General features: G+C 40.1%; 3 protein-coding genes across 5 annotated transcripts in view; 1 reads left to right on the top strand and 2 right to left on the bottom strand.

Annotated features, from left to right (window-relative positions):
• PDCD11 (programmed cell death 11) overlaps nt 1-1,000 on the bottom strand; it is a 50,806-nt gene extending 49,806 nt beyond the window's left edge. Inside the window, exon 1 of the mRNA XM_055081436.1 lies at nt 905-1,000. The gene's annotated coding sequence lies outside the window, so the exon portion shown is untranslated. The remainder of the gene's footprint in view (nt 1-904) is intronic.
• A 116-nt stretch (nt 1,001-1,116) lies between these two features.
• On the top strand, nt 1,117-6,598 carry ATP5MK (ATP synthase membrane subunit k). Of its 3 annotated transcripts, none has more exons than XM_024121470.3 (4): nt 1,117-1,259; nt 4,858-4,953; nt 5,043-5,135; nt 6,501-6,598. In XM_024121470.3, exons 2-3 carry the CDS (start codon nt 4,867-4,869, stop codon nt 5,130-5,132), a joined length of 177 nt encoding a protein of 58 aa, XP_023977238.1. In that variant the 5' UTR covers nt 1,117-1,259; nt 4,858-4,866; the 3' UTR covers nt 5,133-5,135; nt 6,501-6,598. The 3 variants fall into 3 exon arrangements, with proteins under 3 accessions (XP_023977238.1, XP_023977236.1, XP_023977239.1); XM_024121468.3 differs by lacking the exon at nt 1,117-1,259 and adding an exon at nt 1,764-1,942; XM_024121471.3 differs by lacking the exon at nt 1,117-1,259 and adding an exon at nt 4,589-4,746.
• Nucleotides 6,599-6,681: 83 nt separating this feature from the next.
• Nucleotides 6,682-20,631, bottom strand: TAF5 (TATA-box binding protein associated factor 5). The gene is made up of 11 exons (XM_007130576.4): nt 19,915-20,631; nt 17,781-18,018; nt 14,248-14,563; nt 13,313-13,476; nt 13,070-13,205; nt 12,237-12,357; nt 11,353-11,482; nt 9,711-9,875; nt 8,781-8,958; nt 7,971-8,148; nt 6,682-7,642 (listed from the first exon to the last, which is right to left on the bottom strand). Exons 1-11 carry the CDS (start codon nt 20,471-20,473, stop codon nt 7,425-7,427), a joined length of 2,403 nt encoding a protein of 800 aa, XP_007130638.2. The 5' UTR covers nt 20,474-20,631; the 3' UTR covers nt 6,682-7,424.
• Between the last annotated feature and the right edge of the window lie 676 nt (nt 20,632-21,307).

Genomic DNA, 21,307 nt, shown 5'->3' with positions numbered 1-21,307 from the left:
AGCAAAGGAGGAAAGCTTCCTAAAAAAGATGCTTTTGAGCTGAATGTTAAAAGATGAATAAAATTTTGACAGGTGGAAAGGGAAAAACAGAAGGAATACGAGAAAAAGCATGGAAATAGAAAAAAACAATTATTTCGAGAAGCACCAGCAATATGTCTGTCAAGCTGCTCAAAAGCTTGCTCTTGCCTTTCTTTGAAGAATTGTTCAACTAGATTACAAGGTGAATAAAGCTTAATAACTGGAGTTAAATTTTAAAAGACACGTTGGGCTTTTTGTGTCAGATCTTTCATCAGGTGTGAATAGATTAATGTTCACTTTGGCAAGTCAGAGCCTTAAGAAAAGGGAAAGATAGAACAGTAACAAAAAATATATATACTTCAGGCTATAGATTGGACTGAAGGAAGGTACACCGGGTACAAGGATTCAACTGCAGTACAACAGAGAAATCATGAGAACCAGAACTACTGAATAGGTATAAGTGAGAATAGAAGATAGGAGGGGTTGGTTCTGAGAGACACTTGGGAATAGGAATCTAAAATGGCTTGAGACTGAAAGAGGTGAAGACCTAGAGGGAGCCTAGGAGTTGGAATCAGGAATGGATGTGTTTGGTAGAAATAGAACAAGCAATGCCGTCCAGTTTGCTAGGAATTTGACCCTTAATCTCATTTCAGACAAAGCGAAACCGAAGCTTCAAAGAATAAAGCGATCCCGCGACAAAGAAGGGCCTTGAGCTACTTCCTGGGGACATTCTGACGTTACAGGGACCACTCCAGCAGAGCCGGCTTAGGAGCCCAACCACTCACCCTGCCACTGCGGGTGCATGGCAGGGATCCAGAGGACCTAGTCCTGGCACAGACCTGGAAGCCACGAAGTTTCCACCCTTGTCGCCTTTTCCCCCACTCACCAGCCCCGGGACGCCAGCACTTCTACTTCGGAGGCCGCGCCACTGTAATCACACACGCGGACTCTAGAACACCAGCAGCCCAACGCTGCTCTTCCGGAAGCGTGGGCGGGCTCAAACCCTACTTCCGTTAGTATGCTGTACCGAGTCCTACAGGGAGGGGGCGGGGGGGTGGCGGAGAGAGATTTAGAGACAGGAAGCGGAAGGGCGGGACTTAGAGCCGTAGCCAGTCGGCACAGAGGGCCGAATCCGTAAGGTCTGTTGAACGCTGGAGGGGGAGGTGGCTTCTTCCGGCGGGGCAGAGGAGCAGCTTCGTCAGTTGAAGGACACTTGCAGCGGGGTCTGTGCGTTTTGGAAGGTGGGTGTGGAGGGGAACCCGGGCTCGGACCTCGCGGCTCCGCTTTGTGGGGCCTGCCTAGAATCCGACCGTTTCCTGGTCCGGGCACACCGCGAGGTCTTCGCTTTGGGTGGGGTGCGTGGGGGTGCGGGAGAGTGATGGTGAATGGAAAAGAAATTAGAGAAAATGAGGGTCGGGCGTGAGGGTTCGGACAGTGGCTGGGAAGCCTTGGTGCGAGGTAAAGGCCCCCTTCCCCCAGCTCATAAAGGCCCTTAGAATGCATTTTCCAGTGGAAAAAAATGAGGCCCGCTGCGAAGGGAGTGTCCCAAGGTCACCCAGTGACGTAATATTGGATGAGAACTCGGGCTTCTGACCCTCTCTGGTCATGTTAACCTCTTTCCCACTGTATGCCCAAAGCAGTTTGTTTGCACTGAGCTGTGCTAAGGAAGCTGTCCAGTCAGGCCTCCTTTAGCTGCGCTGCAGCCTTTGTCAAGTGCGAGCGAGTGTAGCCCGCCTTCTGCGCTTCGCCGGGCCCGCGATAAGCGGGTTAGATTTCAATCTGTTCGGTCAGTGGGGAAGGCCTTCCCTAGGAGGTAGCCAGAACAGTGAGCTGTAAACTCCTTGAAGTGCAAGAGGCTGCTTCTGGTACGTGAGCGGCTCTCCCTCGTCTTTGCCTCCTTTACCGCGTCATCTCACCAATCCAGGTAGGTGTCCGGTCCGACACAACAGCAGTACCGAGAAACGGAAAGTAGCGTGGGTAGTTTCTGAAGTGCCCATTTTACAGGTGAAGAGAGGCATGGAAAGATTAATTATATTTAATAGCAGTTCGCCGCTTAATTAGAAACAAGCGAAGACCCCATCGCTTAGACTTTGCCATAGGCTACAGTTTAGCAATTAGTACGGTTTAGTCTAGGTATTTTTCATTAATGTCTTTCTAAACTGAAGTATGACTCAGAAGGAAAGCAAGTTTCAGTTCAGTTATTCCACAAAGTACCATCTAACACAAGGATTCCTGATGTTTGCCCAAAAGTAACCTGCAGTTTGCTGAGGATGCAGACCCAAGTGCTTGCAGGCTTTGCTCCAGTTGTTTATCTCAGTTTCCCCTCCATCTCAGCGTTTTTTAAGAGTCTTTCTTTACAACCTAGACTAAATTGCAGTTCCTGTACTGTGCCTTTCCCTGCAGTCAGAATTAGTCCTCTGTGTAATATTGCAAACATCAGCCTTCCTTCTGTATTGTGTGGAGAGAAGTTTAAAGCACCTTAATATTGTTTCAGTTGGACACCATTTCACCTTCCGAAAATGTTTGTTAAACACAAGGTAGGGCTTCCCTGGTGGCGCAGTGGTTGAGAGTCCGCCTGCCGATGCAGGGAACACGGGTTCGTGCCCCGGTCCGGGAAGATCCCACATGCCGCGGAACGGCTGGGCCCGTGAGCCATGGCCGCTGAGCCTGCGCGTCCAGAGTGTGTGCTCCGCAGCGGGAGAGGCCACAACAGTGAGAGGCCCGCATACCGCAAAAAAAAAAAAACAAGGTAGTGGGAATTATCAGTTAATAATTGGACAAAGTTAAGCCCTTGTTTTCTGTAGGGTTTCTCCGAGAAACCTACTTGATACTATGAGAATCCAAAAATCTGTCCTGAAGATGAATGGGAAAGCATGTGTTTGATAAGTTTACTAAAATAAAACAATTAATATGAAAGCTATATCATAAAGATTTCTTTTAATGGAGATTTTCCTACTTGGCCTGAACTGGCCAAGGCCCCTAAGGTGGCCCAAGGAAGTTTGGAATCCTTCATTGCTACAAGAACTTTCTTGAAAGTTTTCAAAATTAAGGTCATTTGTCCAAAGTTTCATTGCCAATTCTATGCATGTGAATGCCTCTGAAGGCCTTTGAATGGTAAACTGGAGAGTGCCAGTTTCCATAGCAACAACTTCCTCGCAGGTCTCTCCCGCTTCCATTTCATCAAGAGCCAACTGAGTCACTGCCACTGCCTACCAATCTCGACCGGACCTCGACCGGCTCGTTTATATTGCCAATCGACTCGGCGTGGCGTCGGTCGTGGTAGATAGGCGGTCATACAGACGAATTTTCGAGTGTTGTTCTGGTGACCTTTGAATGTGCCTTTACTATTTTTTATTATAAAAGAAATAACACGCCTTTGTGAAATACATAGGTTCTATAGCTGTAACCCCATTTTAAAGTTTGCTATATATTCTTCCAGGGTTTTTTCCCAATTACTGATAAGCATCTCATTTTGTTTCTGTTACTGCAGTGTTTTTCAAACTTTTAACATACATCAGAATCACTTAGAGGGCATATTAAAACAGATTGTTGGGACTCAGGGTTTCTGATTCAGTAGGCCTGAGAATTTGCATTTCTAACAAGTTTCCATGAATAGTGACAGTGTGGGGACCAGACTTTGAGAACCATTGATGTGCTCTATAATGTAATGTCCAGAAATAGGATTTTTTAAAATATTTAACATGACACTGGGACGTGTTTCCACGTCAGTACATAAAGATCTGCGTGCATGGGGACATCATTCCATGTCTATATATAAAGATCTCCATGCATTCTGTTTCCTTCAGTAGAAACCATCACTTATCAGTCTCCTGTAGATGGACTTCTAGTTCTTTATTTTCATAAACTGTATTTCATTTATCATCCTTGAACCATACTATACGTTTCTACTTTGTAATATTTCTATAAGGATAAATTCCTGGCAAACAAATGAACCAGCTAGGTAAAAGGGTAGCTAAGTTTTTAATTTGATAGCTGTTGCAGAAGAATTGCATATTAGGAAGGTTGTACCAGTTTATACTCCCTCCAGGCAACAGAGAATCCTTATTTTCCCACATTGCCACTACTACTGCTAATTATCATAAATTTATCTTTGTATTCTGATGGCTAAATATTGGTCTCATTTTACATTTCTTTGACTGATCATTAGGTGATGTATGTTTCACCTTTTTGCGTTTGGTCACCTTTATATTTTCCCTTCCCTAAGATGATTAAAATATTTGCCCGTGTTTTCTTCAGGATATTTTGGCTTCACTTTTACATTTAAATCTTTTGATCTGTATTGGTGTAAGGGAGTAAGGATTTCAGCTCCCCCCACCTCCAATAGATAGTATGTATCAACTCCATTTAGTAAATGATCCCTTCTCCCCCTTCCCATGGAGGTCCTAAATTTATAAGAAAAACTGTAAAAAGGGGTTGCAAGGTGAGCTGTTTAGTTGGTGGCTACCCCTCTGAGGAACTTTGAAAAGTATCACAAGCTCCAGCTTTCAGCTAGTCTTAAAACTGATTAATTCCAGGTACAGTGGTATAGATAGAGCCAGGAATGAAAACATCAACCAATATTGAGTCAGAGGATGGACTTAAAGACTACTGTGTTCTCTTCCTGTGCCGAGTGATTTGATATATATTCTGGAGTGTTGTCTGATAACAACCAAGATAAAGTCCTCCTTCCAAACGTTTTTTTCCACCGTTTTGCTGCTGCTTTGTTGGGTGAGGCATACATAAAATTTACAACATTTATATGCAATGAATTTTTTAATTCAAAAAAATTTTTCTTTTAAATTGCATCCAAACCAATTTGTTGCTTTCTTTTTTTAAAAGATTGAAATCATGGCAGGTCCAGAAACTGATGCCCAGTACCAATTCACTGGTATCAAAAAATATTTCAACTCTTACACTCTCACAGGGAGAATGAATGTAAGTATTAATGATACCTTTAAGCAGTTGTTTTAGAATAAAATAGATGTGTCATCAACTCTTTGTTTACTTTTTCCTTTCTTTTTCAGTGTGTACTGGCCACATACGGAGGTATTGCTTTGTTAGTTTTATACTTTAAGTTAAGATCTAAAAAAACTCCAGCTGTGAAAGCAACATAAACGGTAAGAAATTAACATTTAAAACTTTATATAACTTTGCCATTTTGATCTTAGGGGTTTTCCCCCCCACTATACAAGTATATTGTTCAAAATTTATTACATTCAAGAAAAAAAAAAAAGAAAAATATTGTCCATGTCCCCATTACCCTGACAATTTTCGTTAACATTTCAGTTTAGCTCTTTTTTGTTTGGTTTCCAGTGGCTATGATCCATAGCTGTAATTTTGTCTTATAACATGCATGTTCTCTATAATTTGAATGCATGAGTGCTCATGGGTATATGATTTATTTCACAGAGGAAATGTCTCCTACTAGAATTTTTTCTTAATATAAATAACATTACAATGAATGCCTTTGAGCATGAAGTGTTTGTATCTGTGATTGTTTTCTTAAGGTGAAGCGCTTTCCCAGAGGGTTGTGGGGCGCCTAGCTTTCTTCCCCAGGCAGTGTTGAATAACATCAGTTTCTGATTTTTGTTAATTTGAGGAGTAAAAATAATTTCTTTTTGATAAAGTTGTATATTTTTTCCATTTTTTACCACTTGTATTTTTCTTAACGTTCTCTTTGTGTTCTTCTCATTTAACATTTGGGACTTTCTCTTTGTGAAGACCTTCTCTCTCTTGTATAAGCTCTCTTAATAGTTATTAACCAGCCTTTTAAATCAGTTGCAAATATATCTTGGTTTTTGCTAGTTTGAATTTTTATGTAAGCCATTCTGTCTTTTCCTTAAATCCCCCTAGACTTCATTTTCTTCTTATAGTGCCACCCAACCCCCATTTGCCCTTGCTTGAGTAAATATTTGTTGTGTTGGCAGTAGATGAGGTGCAGAAAACCCAAAACCCAGATCTTTATCTAATGTAGCCCTCCATGACAGAAAATTTTTTCCTCTCCTCTTAAAAACTTTTCCAATCCCAAAACTATTGACCTTAAGGGACTGACTGCATATCCCAGAATGCAGCGGTCCATGACTTGTTCCTGACAAACAGGTAGTTTTTTGCCCAATTTTCCATGTTAGTTTCCTCTTAACTTTGTTTTTACAATGGGGATAATACCACCCTCCCTGTTTTCTACTGTTTAAAATACTACTTTATGAAAAAAGATGTTATTCTATGTACTAGGCTTTTCTAATGGTATACATTTAACATCATACTGAATTATTGGCAGCTCTTTTGTTAAAGGGGGAGTGTTAAATTGTATTAAGCTGAGAGACTCCTAAATTTTGGGGGGGTTACTGACTCCTTTGAGAATCTAATGAATTTGCATTCAATTTCAGGGGGGTTCACGGATAGTCTTGTACTAGTAATTACTGAATGTCTTAAAAGTAGAGTTGAACACATTGGTGTCTAAACAATTTTTGTATTGTTTATAGGATTCTCAACTGTACCTCATCTGTTAAGTTCCCATGCCTGAAGAAGCTGTCAACTCATGTGATACCCAATTTGTACAATAAATTATGAACCTGGAAAAGCTGGTTGTCTTTATTTACAAGATATCAAAAATATAAAAACTGTACAAAATGCAACAAAGGCAAAAAACTGGCAGTGACTTGGTCTAAATCTTTTAGTTTCCCAAAGCAAGGCTCAGTACTGGAGGTAAGCAATTGAAATGTCTGACTTCAAGTGTACTAGGTTGTATGTAGCCATTTTAGCTGAAGTAGAACATGGAAGTTAATTTCTTCACCTGGTTTATAGAGTGTTTGCGTGCACTCAATCCAACCGGTATAAATTCAGATGTCGATGGATGGTTGTACTTCATCTATTTCTCAAAAAGGAATTGTAGTTCACCCTACCCAGTTAACGTACATTCCACTAATCATGAGCCAAGCAAAAATGCTAGTGGATCATTTAACATAGTACTTGAGTGCCATACAGTAACTACATTTTTACAGCAGGAACATACATGCTCATAGAATTCTTCAGCTAAAATTCAGGATGGTATTATATTACTCAATTTGAATCTTGAAGCAGGATGAATTACTGAAATCAACTGATTTTTTTCTAAACATAATAAATTAAAATAGCATTTGAACAGGCGATGCATAGTTTCCACAAAATCCAAAGCACCATAAATGTCCCCTCCATGAACATAATACCTCTTATTCAACTAACGGAAATTAGTTAAATGTGGTTGCTATAGAAATGTGGAACTATCCTGTTCAGATTTTCCAAGCAGCATACTTCCAGATCCATATAGACAAAACATTCTTTGTAGCTTAAATATTAATCACTGAGGTATTTGCTTTTAGTCTCCCTTTTTCAAACAGTAGCTTCCAAAGGTCTTTAATACCGATGGTTTATTGCGGACTATAAGCTCCTGCAGCTAGAACCAAGTTTCTTCTAGTAAAATGGAGGTGTACAACTGGTGTTGATTTGGTCATATATGTTCCCAACAATAACTCCTGTGAATTCTCAGGTAAATTTATATGCCCAGTGGCTGTAGTAAAGTCATCAGTCTCTAAATCTTCAAATGCTTTGATAGCATCCCATAACCGTACTGTATTATCCATTGAACCTAAGGGGAAATCAAAGGAAATCATTTAGTAGCATCTGCCTTATTTAGATTCTGAGATTCTGTCAAGTATGCTTTATGCATTTACTTTTTATTTCTGGTGAGAAAAATCTGAACTTGATTAATAACTCTATTCCCTCTAAAGAAGCACTTCAAGCAGTAGTTTTAACCTGAGAAGTCAACATACATAAAGGATAACAATCTGGAATCATGGCTAAGGAGAAGCAAAACTTAAAAAACAGCAGGACTTAATTTTGCAATGGTCAACATTCAGTGCTTCCTTTAAATATACCATTGACCCTTTACCACAAAGCCACTTCTAGTCATTTACCTGATGCCAAAATTTCACCATCTCTACTAAATCTAAGTGAACAGACTGTATCACTGTGGCCTTTTAATTCTCCAACCATCAAACCATGTCCAATATCCCAAAGGAGTACTCTGCCATCTGTTGCTCCTGTAGCCAGGAATCTCCCATTGGGAGAAAATGTCAAGGAATGAATTGGTCCCTAGAAAAGAAGTCCGTGGAAAGAATCAAAAATAGGGTTAAAAATACCTAAGAAAATAAGACAAAAGTTAGAATTATAAAGTTTAGTGGTGCGAATAGTATCTTTAAAATGTGTCACTGGTTAATTTTTTTTTAACATCTTTATTGGAGTATAATTGCTTTACAATGTTGTGTTAGTTTCTGCTGTATAACAAAGTGAATCAGCTATATGTATACATATATCCCCATATCCCCTCCCTCTTGCGCCTCCCTCCCACGGCTCTAAAGTGGTCACAAAGCACCGAGCTGATGTCCCTGTGCTATGCAGCTGCTTCCCACTACCTATTTTACATTTGGTAGTGTATATATGTCAATGCTACTCTCTCACTCCGTCCCAGCTTACCCTTCCCCCTCCCCACGTCCTCAAGTCCATTCCCTACGTCTGCATCTTTATTCCTGTCCTGCCCCTAGGTTCATCAGAACCATTTTTTTTTTAGATTCCATATATATGTGTTAGCATATGGTATTTGTTTTTCTCTTTCGGACTTACTTCACTCTGTATGACAGACTCTAGGTCCATCCATCTGGTTAATTTTTAAACTACTTTTATCTCAAAAGAACCTCGTGTGCTGGAATAATGAAGGTATAAAATACCTTGTGTCCAGTGAAGATCCTTACACAGTTCCCATTCAGGACGTCCCAGAGCCGCACAGTTCTGTCTGCAGAGCCCGTAGCAACATAATTAGAATTGGGATGGAATCTGGTACAATTCACATCAGCAAGATGGCCAGCAAATATCCTTAAAGGCTGATAGTGATCTGTAGCCCAGAGCCTTTTTAAAAAAATTATTGAAAACAAAAGAAGGTAATTAGTTAACTGAAATGCCAAAATTCTATCCAAAATAATAGAAACAACCATGTGAACTGTTAGCTCCAAATGGGTCCTGCTCACTAGTTACCTGAGGGAAACAAGATGGAATGACTGAGAGTAAACATTCTTCTTTTTTTTTGGCCGCAGTGCGGCTTGTGGGATCTTAGTTCCCTGACCAGGGATTGAACTCGTGCCCTTGGCAGTGAAAGCACAGAGTCCTAACCACTGGACCACCAGGGAATTCCCTAAACATTCTTAAGAAAAACTAATTGACACGGTACAAAAATTTTTTAATTCTATAATCCTTTAGTTCTCTGTATGTACACCCCCCACTCCAACTCCTAGTCTAACTTATGGAAGAGTATTTTTCCCTAGTTTTGGCCACCACATAATTAGTTTCTAACCCAAGACACCTCATCCTCAACTTCTAAGGAGATGACAGGGAAATAAACGTGCTCACAGTGGTAAAAGACAAGGTTTAGCATCCGGTTGGGGAAGGGGAGGGCATGGACTCTTGGTATAGACATAATTACAGACATAATAATATTCCTGTCCCAAATTTGTTTTCAAATAAGGACCTATAAATGCTGACGTTCTCAAAATGTTGATCCTGAATAATAGAAGCAAAAATGAGTTTGGCTGGAGTTTCTAATTCCCAACAAGAAACCATTCTGTTCTTGAATAGGCCCAGTCCTAAGCTCATAATGTTCTTACCGAGCTACTCGGTCGTGGCCCCCTGACACAAAATAATATCCATATGGAGAAAACTGTGTGTCCCACACTGGATAGTTGTGTCCTTTATATCCCACCAAGCAGGTAAATGTTTGAAGACTCCACAATCTAACAGTTCCATCTTCTGAAGAGGAAAGCAGGTAGTTCCTGAGAGAAGAAAAGGTAGTACATTCGATTCCTAGAATAACTTAGTTACCTGTCCAGTTTCTCTGTACATTTGTATATATTAAACATAGCTAACTGACATGCTACATCTCACTTTTAATTTATACATGAAATTCACAGTAGATAACAAGAGTTGAAAGTACTAACTAATGTTAGCCGTGACACTCTACATCTACTGAGCACCTACTGAATGAGGCTAGATTATTTTAAAAACATTATCTATTAAGAGGAAAATCACAGTTCTTCGAAAAAAGAAAATACCAAGAGGTAATGACAAAAAGTATGATCAAATTAAGGTCACCTGAGAAAGGCTTCTAAGAAATGTGATATGTCACTTAAAACTTAATTTTTTACTTTAAAATGGAGATGCTATTTTCATATCCTGTAAAAGTTGTGTAAGAATTTAAAAGTAAACATCTTTTGGACCAAAAAAAAAAAGCCAAAACAAAAAACACTATAGACACAAGAATAATACTCTACCTTCTTCAGGAATGAACAGAAAAGCTGAACTACTCAGAAAGTACTATGGTTTTCAATGAAATCAGAAGTTTCCCTCAAGTAAAAATGTACCATCTGGCTAAATCCTACAAATAACAAAAATCCTCATTCTCAAAGTTTCATAAGGATGAAAATCTTGATGGATTGAAAGCTATTATCTATCAAATAAGATACAGATGGTATTATAACAAAATACCCTCCCTGCATTTCTACAGAATGTTAGAGATCATGAAAAATAGGCAAACACATATCTGTGGGTTTCAAATTCCCTTTTCAGTATTCTCTCAGTTCTTTTGATTATACAAAGATAAATCTTCAATTGATAGGTAATATGCCTTTAATATCAGTAATCTGTTGTGAATTTGGAGATGACAGAAGACAGCAGTAGCCACGAAACCCAAAGAAAAAACCCAAAAGAAGCAATTCAACCCCTACTGGAGGTTACACAAAACTAAAGCTGAGTTTTATAACCAGCAAACCCTGAAGCTATGTATCCTGATTCTGTAAATTTGGGTATTATACACCAGTACCCCAAGATAAATCAGCAGAGGGCAAGATTCTAAAAGATAATGCACTACTATGTATAAAACAGATAACTAATGAGAACCTACTGTATAGCACAGGGAACTCTACTCAGTGCTCTGTGGTGACCTAAATAGGAAGGAAATCCAAAAAAGGGGATACATGTATACATATAGCTGATTCACTTTGCTGTACAGCAGAAACTAACACAACAATGTAAAGCAACTATACTCCAATAAAAATGAATTTAAAAAAATTTTTAAAGAATAAAATAATTCTTTGCAAGAAAAAGAATAATAATAAAAGATAATGAATGATAGGCAACCACAAGATTTTTCTAAAGAATTTTCCCCAACGTTTTCATAATGTTCCCAGCAGTTAACTTTCATATAATCTCAATGTAATACAGCAGTATTTAATTTTTTTGTTTGTATTTTACCTATCTGGACTGAAGCTGGCTCCATAGACGGGCCCACTGTGACCATACAAAATCTTCAACTCACTTGCTGTTTTCTCATCCATGATTCTTTCTAAGACATCATCAGATTCTTTATCTATGAGGCTAAGATCTAAAATGGTCCAGAAATGTTAATTTTTTAAAGTACATTCATTAAAACATTTTAAGGCAATTACATCACAGTTCAGGAGAAGAACTAACATTTGAACTGTTCCTCCTACATACCAACCACTGTGCTAATGCCTCTAAATTAGGTGCTATCATCCCAGTGTATAAGAGAAGAAAGTGAGGTTCAGAACAGTTAATAATATGCCAGAGTGCACACAGCTACTTAGTGTTGGAACTAGGGCTGAAACTCAAATTTATCCATTATATCACCATGTTTCACAAAAGGAAACTACAGAAATATTAAAATAAATTATTGAAAATGTATTATCTTGTTTAAACAATACAGTTAGCAAGAAACTTTCTTTAAAATGTAACCCTGGTCTTAGTTCATTTTAGCCATTTTTATGGCTAAAACAGAAAGTACTCTCCCACTATTCAAAGGTTTTTTTTTTTTTTTAATTCGCAAGCAAACAATCATAAAATGTTAGATTTTTAACCTTAGGGAGTTTTCTAGCCTAATGCCCTCATTCTACAGATGAGAAAACTGAGGACCAGTGAAATTAAACCAGGCTAGCACCCCAGTCTCCTGATTGCCACTCCAATGCACTTTTCACTGTTGGCAATGTTATTATAGCCATTTTGACTTAAAGTAAAATCAAGTGAAATTCTGCTAAGATCACAATGTCTTCTGTATATTTCTTGGAATCAAGATTGGTGTAAACTAACAAGTTTATATACTGACAGGTCATCTCAGTTACCTGCTGCTTGTTTGACACTACGAAGCTTTTTGGGTGTCACAGACCACACTCTGACAGTTGAATCTGCAAAACCTCCAGCAATCAAACTAGAATCATCAGTGACATCTACTGCAGTGAGGCCCTGCCAATTTAAAAAAAAAAAAAAAAAAAAATATATATATATATATATATATACATACACACACACACACACTAAATGATACTGTTTTAGGGAAAAAATTATAATCACATCTTAGAGAATATATAATGATAGCTATTTTTCTCATATAAAAGATTTGAGATTTCATTCTCCTTTGAAATCAACTGTTCAAAAGCACTTACTTTGAGAACATGTCATTTACCCCTTTTTGCCCTCTGAATTTGGAGTGCATCATATAAAGCAAATGTTAATCATTTTTGTACTTTACTAAATATATCCTCAGCAGCCTATTATAAAGCCTTATGTCTATAGAGGCTTACAGACATAAAGATATGAAGAATTCTTAATAAAAAATATTAAGTTTATGTAAGTACTTAAGTTCAAGAGAGATGAACCACATAGCTTCCTCCTCTTTCAAAGGCTAGCAGAATTCTGATCAGTGAAGTGAAGGACACATACAAGCAAGATTCTGGTACCTACAAGTCGCTAAAGGTCTTTTAAACATTGCCTTCTATCTATTCTGAGCAATGTCCAATTCTCCTTTCCTAACTGCTGTCTTTAAGCCATATTTATATGAAGAGTTTAAAAAAGAAAACTTCATTTTAGTTAAGACATCTAAGTTACTTTTAATGGTAATCACTGTTTTTCATGACTCCTAATTTTCTCCCAGAAATTGCCAAATCATTTTACCAACCTGGTAAGCATTGAGGAATGTATAGAAACAAATTGAGGGTAAACAGTCTGGCCCAAGGCGTACTCGTTTCGTGGTTTCTTTCATATTCATTATCTTATCCAATTTATCTGAATCTTTCAACTCAGGAAGAGGGATTCTGTGAAAGAAAAACAGACTGGAAATTACTCTGAATATTAAATAACTTGAACCATCTATAACATTGTCTTAAACTTCCACACATGTTCCTGAGGTTTTTTTCCTCACCTGTTTTGAGGTGGAGCATTGGGATCTTGTTTTTTGCTTTTGGATCCGATACTATCTTTTTTAGGCTTCTTCTTTTTAGGTTTTCCTTCTTCATTTTCTCCTTCTTCATCCTCATCATCCAAAGGCACCTCAATTTCTGGCTCTTTTAATAAACCAAAAAATACCTACAAGTCAAAGGAGCCAATTTTTTAAGTTACTTTTTTGTTCATTAATACATCCTTTTCATATCTTGATAGGAGGAATCACAATTACAATAGGGTCATGTATATCCTGAAGCAGATTCTGTACTTGTCTACCCAATAGCCAATCTCCCCTTCTTCCTTACTAACAGAACCCTGATTTTGTTGGAGCAGCAGTATGCTCAGTTAAAATAATTTCTGTTCCCGGGCTCCCTTGAAGCCATACAATGGCCATATAATATCATTCTGGCCAATAGATGTACACACAAATATAGTGAGTAGTGTTTTAGAAAAAAATACTGTTTTCCTGATAAAAGGGGAGAGATTCAGCAGGTATGTCTTTCATCCTCCCCCTTCTGCCTTCCTGGAATACAGATGCAAAGCTGGCGCTGCAATAGCCACCTGTGAGCACAATGAAGAAAGCCACATTCTGAAGATGGCAGAGCAGAAGGTAGGAGCCAGGGTCCTTGATGGCATTGTGGAGCCCTCACACCAGCCTAGGAGGGCCTTCTACTTTAATTCATTTTTTGTGAGAAAAACCCCTTACTTGTTTCTGCCAATGTAGTCAGGGTTCTGTTAAATGCATCCATTCCCAAATTCTCACTAATATATACATCATCCTTAGAACATGAAACTTAGTATACAGTGTAAAATTATTCCCAAACTAGCTATAAGAAAAATGTGTAAATTATGTAGATGGAAATGCTACAATTTTTCATAATCTGCATTATATAGTTCTTAGGTTTATTCCCATACCTTTGATTTGTTTGCCTCTCGTTTAGCCTCTCCTGCCAAACTTCCCACCATCGCATCTATCTGTTGCTTACTACGCGGCATCCCATCAAAGATGTCAATGTAGAGGTGCTCCTGAACTATGTTCCATATCTGATTGTTCTGTTTCTCCTGAAGATGCCTCTTCAAGAGTTGGTACGAGTCTCGGGAAATACGCAGAACAAATTTACTTGTTCGAAAATCCAACATGGTCTCATTCCCTTTCATGTGTTCCTTTTTGGTAAGACTAGATAATACTCGTAGGTCATCCTGGTAATAACATTCCTGATCTCCATGGAACCTGTTTCAGTGATTTTAAAAAGTCATTTTTCAATGTAATCGTTAAGGGATCTGCCTCTCCCCCATATATTTATAAACATCCCAGAATATTTTCAACGTAGTAGTCTGAATAATTGTGGACTAAGCTGTAGGATAAGAAGTAACGCATTTCAAAATGATTACAATTCAGTTCTGAATTCATCCTAAAAATGACCAATTTAATTCTCTAATGAAATAAATGCATCATAAACATTTTAAGAGAATTTGAAATAAATACCATAAATGAATGAGATAAGCTATCCACCATTGGCAGACAGTCTCATTTGAATGCCACCATTGGTAGACATTTGAAAATGTTAGAAACTTTGCTCTACTAAATTTTATGTTCTCTCAAAACTCATTTTTTAAAACTTTTTATTATGGGTAATTTCAAACACATACAAAAGTAGAAACTAATATAGGAATTCAGTGTACCTATCACCCAGCCTCTCAACAATAATCAACACATGACATTCTCACAAAACCCATCATTTTTAGTGATTTCGCATATTCTTAATGCCAGATGTAAAGATTAAACATCTGTACTTTAATAACATGACTAAAGAACAAACGTGTTGGTATCAAACAATGAGCACTCCCATTTACTCACCATTACCAAAGGCAATTAAAGCTTTCAGCCTTGGTGACAATTACTAAATTTAAATGTACTTTTGTTTCTACAAATCTTAATTATCCTAATAAAATAAAATGTAAAGATCATATATTGACACTCACAAAGAGCAGCAAACAATGCAAAAACATTTAGAAAACAAATGATTAAACAAGATATTAGGACTCTAGCTCTGACACATAGCCAATAGATTCCTAAACTGTTACCTGTGCTACCCTATTATGACTCATCAAGACATGAATTAAGAGTTTCTGTCTAAGATTTGAATGAAATTAGAAATCTCAGCCTCTTGGTGTTGTATTAGTCGCCACCGATAAGCTCATCTGAGCATGGGGTCCTGGCAAGGGCTGAGACTGTCCATGACAAGGACACAGAAAGTCAGTCCCCTACAATATTCCACCTTCCTATGTGAGGAGATGGCTACACCATGAGACTGGAAAAGGAGGTTTTTTGATGACAGTACTGTAAGAAAAATTAGCTTAGAAATTCTGTCACCATCAGCCTTTATCTTTTCTTTCAGAAACACTGAGCTACAGAACATTTGCCTTATATACCTTCTCTTAGGCACTGTAGAATAATGAATGAATATAATGACACAGAAGCCAGGAGTCCTGAGTTCTATTGTTCCTCTATTACCACTACCTGTGTTACCTGACAAGTTCTAGCTTCTGGGTCTATTGCTTGTACCAAAGAGCTCTCATTTAAACTGTTTAGCACTACACTCCTTTTCTTTGGCTTCTATAACTCAACACTCTCCTGGTTTTCTTCCTGCTTCTCTGGCCTCTCCTTTTATATCTCTTCTATTTGGTCATCTCTTCTACTCCTTTTATTTCTCTTCTACTCCAAATGTTGGAGTTCCTTGAGGCCCAGGCCTAGCCCTCCCATTGACTTATTTCATACTCCTTCCTAGACAGTCTCATCCCTATCCATCAATATTGCACACACTCCAACTTATGGCTCCAGTCCCTACCTCTCCTCTAAGCTCAGAGCCTTATATATCCTCCATCTATCAACTTGACATCTCTTAAATATGTCAAAGGCATAAACAAATCTGAACTCAAGATTATTCTACAACCTTACAAAACCGGTCCTCTTCTAGGGTTTTCTACCTCAGTGAAGAGCAACCCCTATCCAGCTAGGGGAGCCAGAAACCTAGGGATTATCAATTATACTTTCATCTCCCTTACACCTCCATATCCAATCACTCACCAAGTGCCTCACGAATATGTCTACTTCCCCTCACCAGCGCTATCACACCCTAGTCCAGTGTTTCTCAACAGGGTTGCGACTAGTATTTGGGGCAAAACAATTCATTGCTAAGTGGGACTACCTGCACGTATTGGAACTTTTGGAATCCCTAAGACACCTGATCCTCCAGCCTAGTCATTACGACAACCAAAAACACCTCTGGTTTCAAACAGCCCAGAGGAAGGAGGCATAATATTACCTTCAGTTGAGAACCAGTACAATAACCCCCAAAATGGTCAATCTATAATCACTCTGTCCCCCACCATCTGTTTTCCCCACTGCATAAAGCTCCTTTCAAAATGTAAATCTAATAATAACATGGTCCTTCAATGACTTCTCTGGCAAAGATGTCTCACTGTCCCCAAATATCCATTTTTTTCTTTCTTCCTCCACAATAAAACATCTGAATACTAGCTGTCACATAGACACCTAGGTAAAGACCATATATCCTACATCCCTTGGCCATTGACTAATGACAAAAAAAAGGGAGAAATATATGTCACTTCCAGGAAGGATGTGTGCCCTCCCTGCTGACTGTTAACACTGATATGATTTCTTCGAGCCAGAGAATCACCTTGTACCACAGGTGGAAAATGCATGACAAGGATGTCAGAGCTACAATATCAACAGAGCCTGGGTCCTTGATAAGCAAGGACTCCATACCAGTCCTAAACTGCCTACATTCATGAGAGAGAGAAATAAACTTTTATTGTATTCAAGCCTCTACTGTTTGGGGTCCAGTCACTCTCAGTCTAATCTAATCCTAACACAGCTTCATATTGCTCTTAGGATAAAAGTAAAAATAAACTTTTATTTATGCCACTATTGTTTTGACTTTTTGGTGAATCTCAGCCAAATCTAATCCCATCCAATACAACCTCCTACTACTCTGAGGATAAACAAAGACCCTCAATATGGCCCAAGAACCGCCTGCCCCAGCCCCTAATCAACCGGCCAGCTTCCTGTTGTACCACACCCCACCCTCACACTCTGCTCCAGCCACACTTGCCTTTCATCTGTGTACCTACCGTGATCCTTCCTGCCACAGAGCTGTCACACATGCTTCTCCCTCTTCTCTTCCCCTGGTTAACTCCTGTTCAATCTTCAGATCCTACCTCAAGCATCACTTCCTCTGGGAGCCTTCCCTGACTTCTCCAACTAGATCAAATCCCTCATTTTAGGTTCTCATAGCACCAGGTACCTCTCCTTCATAAAGTACTTTTTGAGTTGCAATCTTACATTTGTGTAGTTACAGATGTGTGTATTCATTATATATATATAGCTGTATATACATATTATATATATACATAAATTTACATACTTCTCAAAGAATGATTTTGCTTCATTCTCATGTTGATTGTAGACTAGTTCCAAATACATGTGTACAAACAGGGGATAAAAGAGTTGGGATAACTCTGCCCGATGGCAGTCCAAGGAACATTCAATGAAGTGTTTCAGTCCACTATAGTATTCTTCATACATTGTGGGGTCTCCTTGTTGGTTGTAGGCTGATAGCACGGCACTGACGTCCGGCTGGTCTTCCACAGCTACACTTCCAACTGTTTAAAAAACGAAAAATAACTTTCAGGAAAGTGACCTGACATGCACCAAGAGACTAAGGCTGTTTTGCTAAGGTCCAGAGGTGAATTGTTTCTCAGATGTTTGTCCTTCTCCTCTCAAATGCTCTTCCCCAACTCAATCACATAATCTTTTAATGGGATTCACTTTGTTTCAGTCACCCATCCAAAATTCCTTTGGTTTGTCCATATCTTAAAATAAAATGTTCAAATCAATAACAAAAAGATTCAATATTTTTCCTAGAGGTACCTTATTTTAAAGACAAATTTTATAAAACATGGTATGTGCAAATCAAACAACTAGCTTCATCTTCTCTCAAGGCTCAGTGCAAATGGCACCCACCACCACCAAGCTATGCCCTGGAGTAACATTTCCAGCTCTCTCAGCTGCCTAAATATTTTTTAACTGTCCAGCAACACATCCTACCCTGTTACCTTCATATATGTACATCTATCACTCCCTATAAAATATAAGCATGTTAATGGTGGGAAGGACTTGCCTTATTTATATTTCCAAAAGACAAATCTATTTTATATGCTTAAAACAATTTCCATAACTATCATTTCAGGGCAAAAAGCATGAGTATTTATTTGTAATATTTCAATACCAAACAATGATACATCTGTCAATCGAATCAGAGTTTGTTGGAAATTTTTAAGTTGCAATTATAGTACTGTTATGCTCTTTACTGCACAAATTTTAGAGAAGTTCTTTAGAAGTTTACTCTGATGGCCTCTTTTCCTCCCTACTGGTTTCTGAGTTACAATCTAAAAAATAGGTCAAGTTTCTGAAGAGATGAGAGATTACAGCAAAATAACCAACAACATAATTCATCCATCTTATAGTTCACAAAATTCAACATTCAAAAAAGATTCCTCTCAATCACATTTGCATACATTTCTACTTATGGGTTACAATGCTACATATTCATATTTCACTTCTGACAATGCTGCAAAGATTAGGTCTCATAAATACAAAAGGGGGGGGAAGCCTCAGGTGTCAGGGATGGATACCTAGGCATAAACTTATCAGTGCTAGACATTTTACATATATCTAAATCTCACAATAACCCATTTAATAGAGGGGAAAAAAAAAACTCTCAAGCTTAGGAAGAATAACAATCAGCATCACACAAGTAAAAGCAACAGAGACAGAAACTGAACTCAGGTCTGCCCAACGCCTGTTCCTAAGTGAATGATTCTCAAACTTTGCCTTACATCAGTACCCCTTGGAAGCATTTATTTTGAAACGCAGATTCCCAGACTCCACCTGCACAGGGTCTGATTCACTAAGACTGAAGTGACGCCCAAGAATCTGCATTCCTCTAAAAGATTTAAAACCAATGTTAGCCTATATTTGGAGAAAGACTGGCTACACTATATTCATCATTCCCTGGCTGTGTGGTCCAAAACAAGTCCCTTGGCCTTTCTCAGTCTGTTTTCTCATCTCTAAAATAGAGGTACTGTCTACCTCACAGTGGAACTGAGAAAATTAAGATACATAAAGTATTTATAGTAAAAGTACGCTAGTACAAAACTGTACAAATATTGCTAGTGTTAATGTATCCCTGCCCAAGGCTCAAGAGCCCAAATGAGAGGAAAGGGACCAAAAGCCTGAAAGTCCCCGCCTCTCCGCGCCCACCGTCCCCATACATCCCTTAGCTCAACAGCTCTCCACAGCCTCTCGCTGGAACTGACAGCTCGGAAGAGGGTTTGACTGCGCAGCCGGCGCACCAGGGAAAGGGGCGGGCATGTGGCCCTAGAGGCGGGCCCAGGAAATTCAAAACAAGCCCGCAGAGGTGCAGGCCTGCCAGCTTCTGCCTTCCCGGCTCGCTCCCCTTCGTGCCGGCCCTGCCTCCCCGGGACCCCGCGGCTCACCTTTCCCCGGACCCGCAGGACCTGTCGCTAAGCCCGAGACGGCGGCGGACCCCGAAGCACCAATGACCGGAGGGTCGGGGGCCGCAGGGCCGGGGGCCGAGGCGGTGACCCGACTAAGAAGCGCGCTAGCCGTCTCAGCGCCGGCGCCGTCCGCCTCTCCCGGGGCTCCGGAGCCCGCCACTGCCTCCTCCAGCAGCCGGGCCTCACGGCGCAGCGCCTCTTCGGCCTCGCGGAGGTTGCTCTGCCGTAGAAACTGCAGCACAGCCAGGAGAGTCTGTCGGTCATGGGGAGCGCCGGCCTCCGGAGCAGCGGCGGGCACCGGGGCCGCCCCCGCCGGGGCAACGGCGGAGACAGCCACCGAGGGTTTGGGGGTCCCACCATCCCCGCCGGCCGACGACGACGCCGCAACGTTCCCACCGCCGCCGTTGGGGCCGTTGTTGGTTGTGCCGCCGCCACTCTCGCCAGCGCCGTCCCCCGCCTGCGGAGGTAGCAGCGTCGGCGGTCCCTCAGGCTCTAACTTGACCGCCACCTCCGCCGGCTCCTCCGCCAGCGCCGCCATCTTGCGGCTGAGCCACCTTGCGCCGTCAAGCGTGATTGCGTTTTCGCCACATGGAGGGCGGGGAGGAGCATTTTACGACAGCTCTGGAGGGCAATTTACGGCAGTAGGAGGGGCGAGAAAGGAGGAGAAAAAGGAATAGGAGCCAGAGCAACTTTCAAAAGTGAGTGACAAAAAGACAGGAAGTGGGAGTTGGGGAGCGCCTCGTGCTTTTGCCCGATAATAATTACGTTTATTACAGATCAGATATATTCAGGCACTGCGATAGACATTTTACATTATGTGACCTTTAATTCAACAGTTTTTTAAGGTAGTATTATCTTCACGTTACAGATGACTCAACCAAGACCTAAAGACAAAATGCCAGATCAAGATTCGAATCCAGGTCTTTAATTTAAAAGCATATACTATTTACCAGAGGGAGGCTTCTGAGATACTGGTAAAGTTTTATGTTTTGATCTGGGTGGCGGTTACTTGTTTTTTTTCAGTTTATGCTTTGTAAAAATTAATTGAGCTGCACGCTTACGTTTTGTGAACTTTACAGCATATATGTTATTTTTCAATAAAAAGTTTTTAAGGACCTGAATTTTGTGATTGTGAAATGTGTATGTTCTGTCTTCGTGCTATGTTACCCATTATTACAAATAGACTGCTTTTTTTTTTTTTTTTTTTTTTTTTTTTTTTTTGCAGTACGCGGGCCTCTCACCGTTGGGGCCCCACCCGCCGCGGAGCCCAGGCTCCGGACGCGCAGGCTCAGCGGCCACGGCTCACAGGCCCAGCCGCCCCGCGGCAAGCGGGATCCTCCCGGACCGGGGGACGAACCCGCGTCCACCTCAT

The sequence above is a fragment of the Physeter macrocephalus genome, chromosome 20, assembly GCF_002837175.3.
Source record: "Physeter macrocephalus isolate SW-GA chromosome 20, ASM283717v5, whole genome shotgun sequence".
NCBI classification, from domain to species: Eukaryota; Metazoa; Chordata; class Mammalia; order Artiodactyla; family Physeteridae; genus Physeter; species Physeter macrocephalus.
This window is presented reverse-complemented; position numbering and strand designations above follow the sequence as displayed.

Coding starts and splice junctions, on each gene's coding strand:
- ATP5MK (XM_024121470.3), top strand. CDS start 4,867: ATGGCAGGTCCAGAAACTGATGCCCAGTACCAATTCACTGGTATCAAA. Junction 4,954..5,042: donor CTCTCACAGGGAGAATGAAT/GTAAGTATTAAT, acceptor TTTCTTTTTCAG/TGTGTACTGGCCACATACGG.
- TAF5 (XM_007130576.4), bottom strand. CDS start 20,473: ATGGCGGCGCTGGCGGAGGAGCCGGCGGAGGTGGCGGTCAAGTTAGAG. Junction 13,477..14,247: donor GAGAGGCAAACAAATCAAAG/GTATGGGAATAA, acceptor TTTGACTTGTAG/GTATTTTTTGGTTTATTAAA. Junction 8,149..8,780: donor GGATCTTCACTGGACACAAG/GTATTTTATACC, acceptor CTTCTTTTCTAG/GGACCAATTCATTCCTTGAC.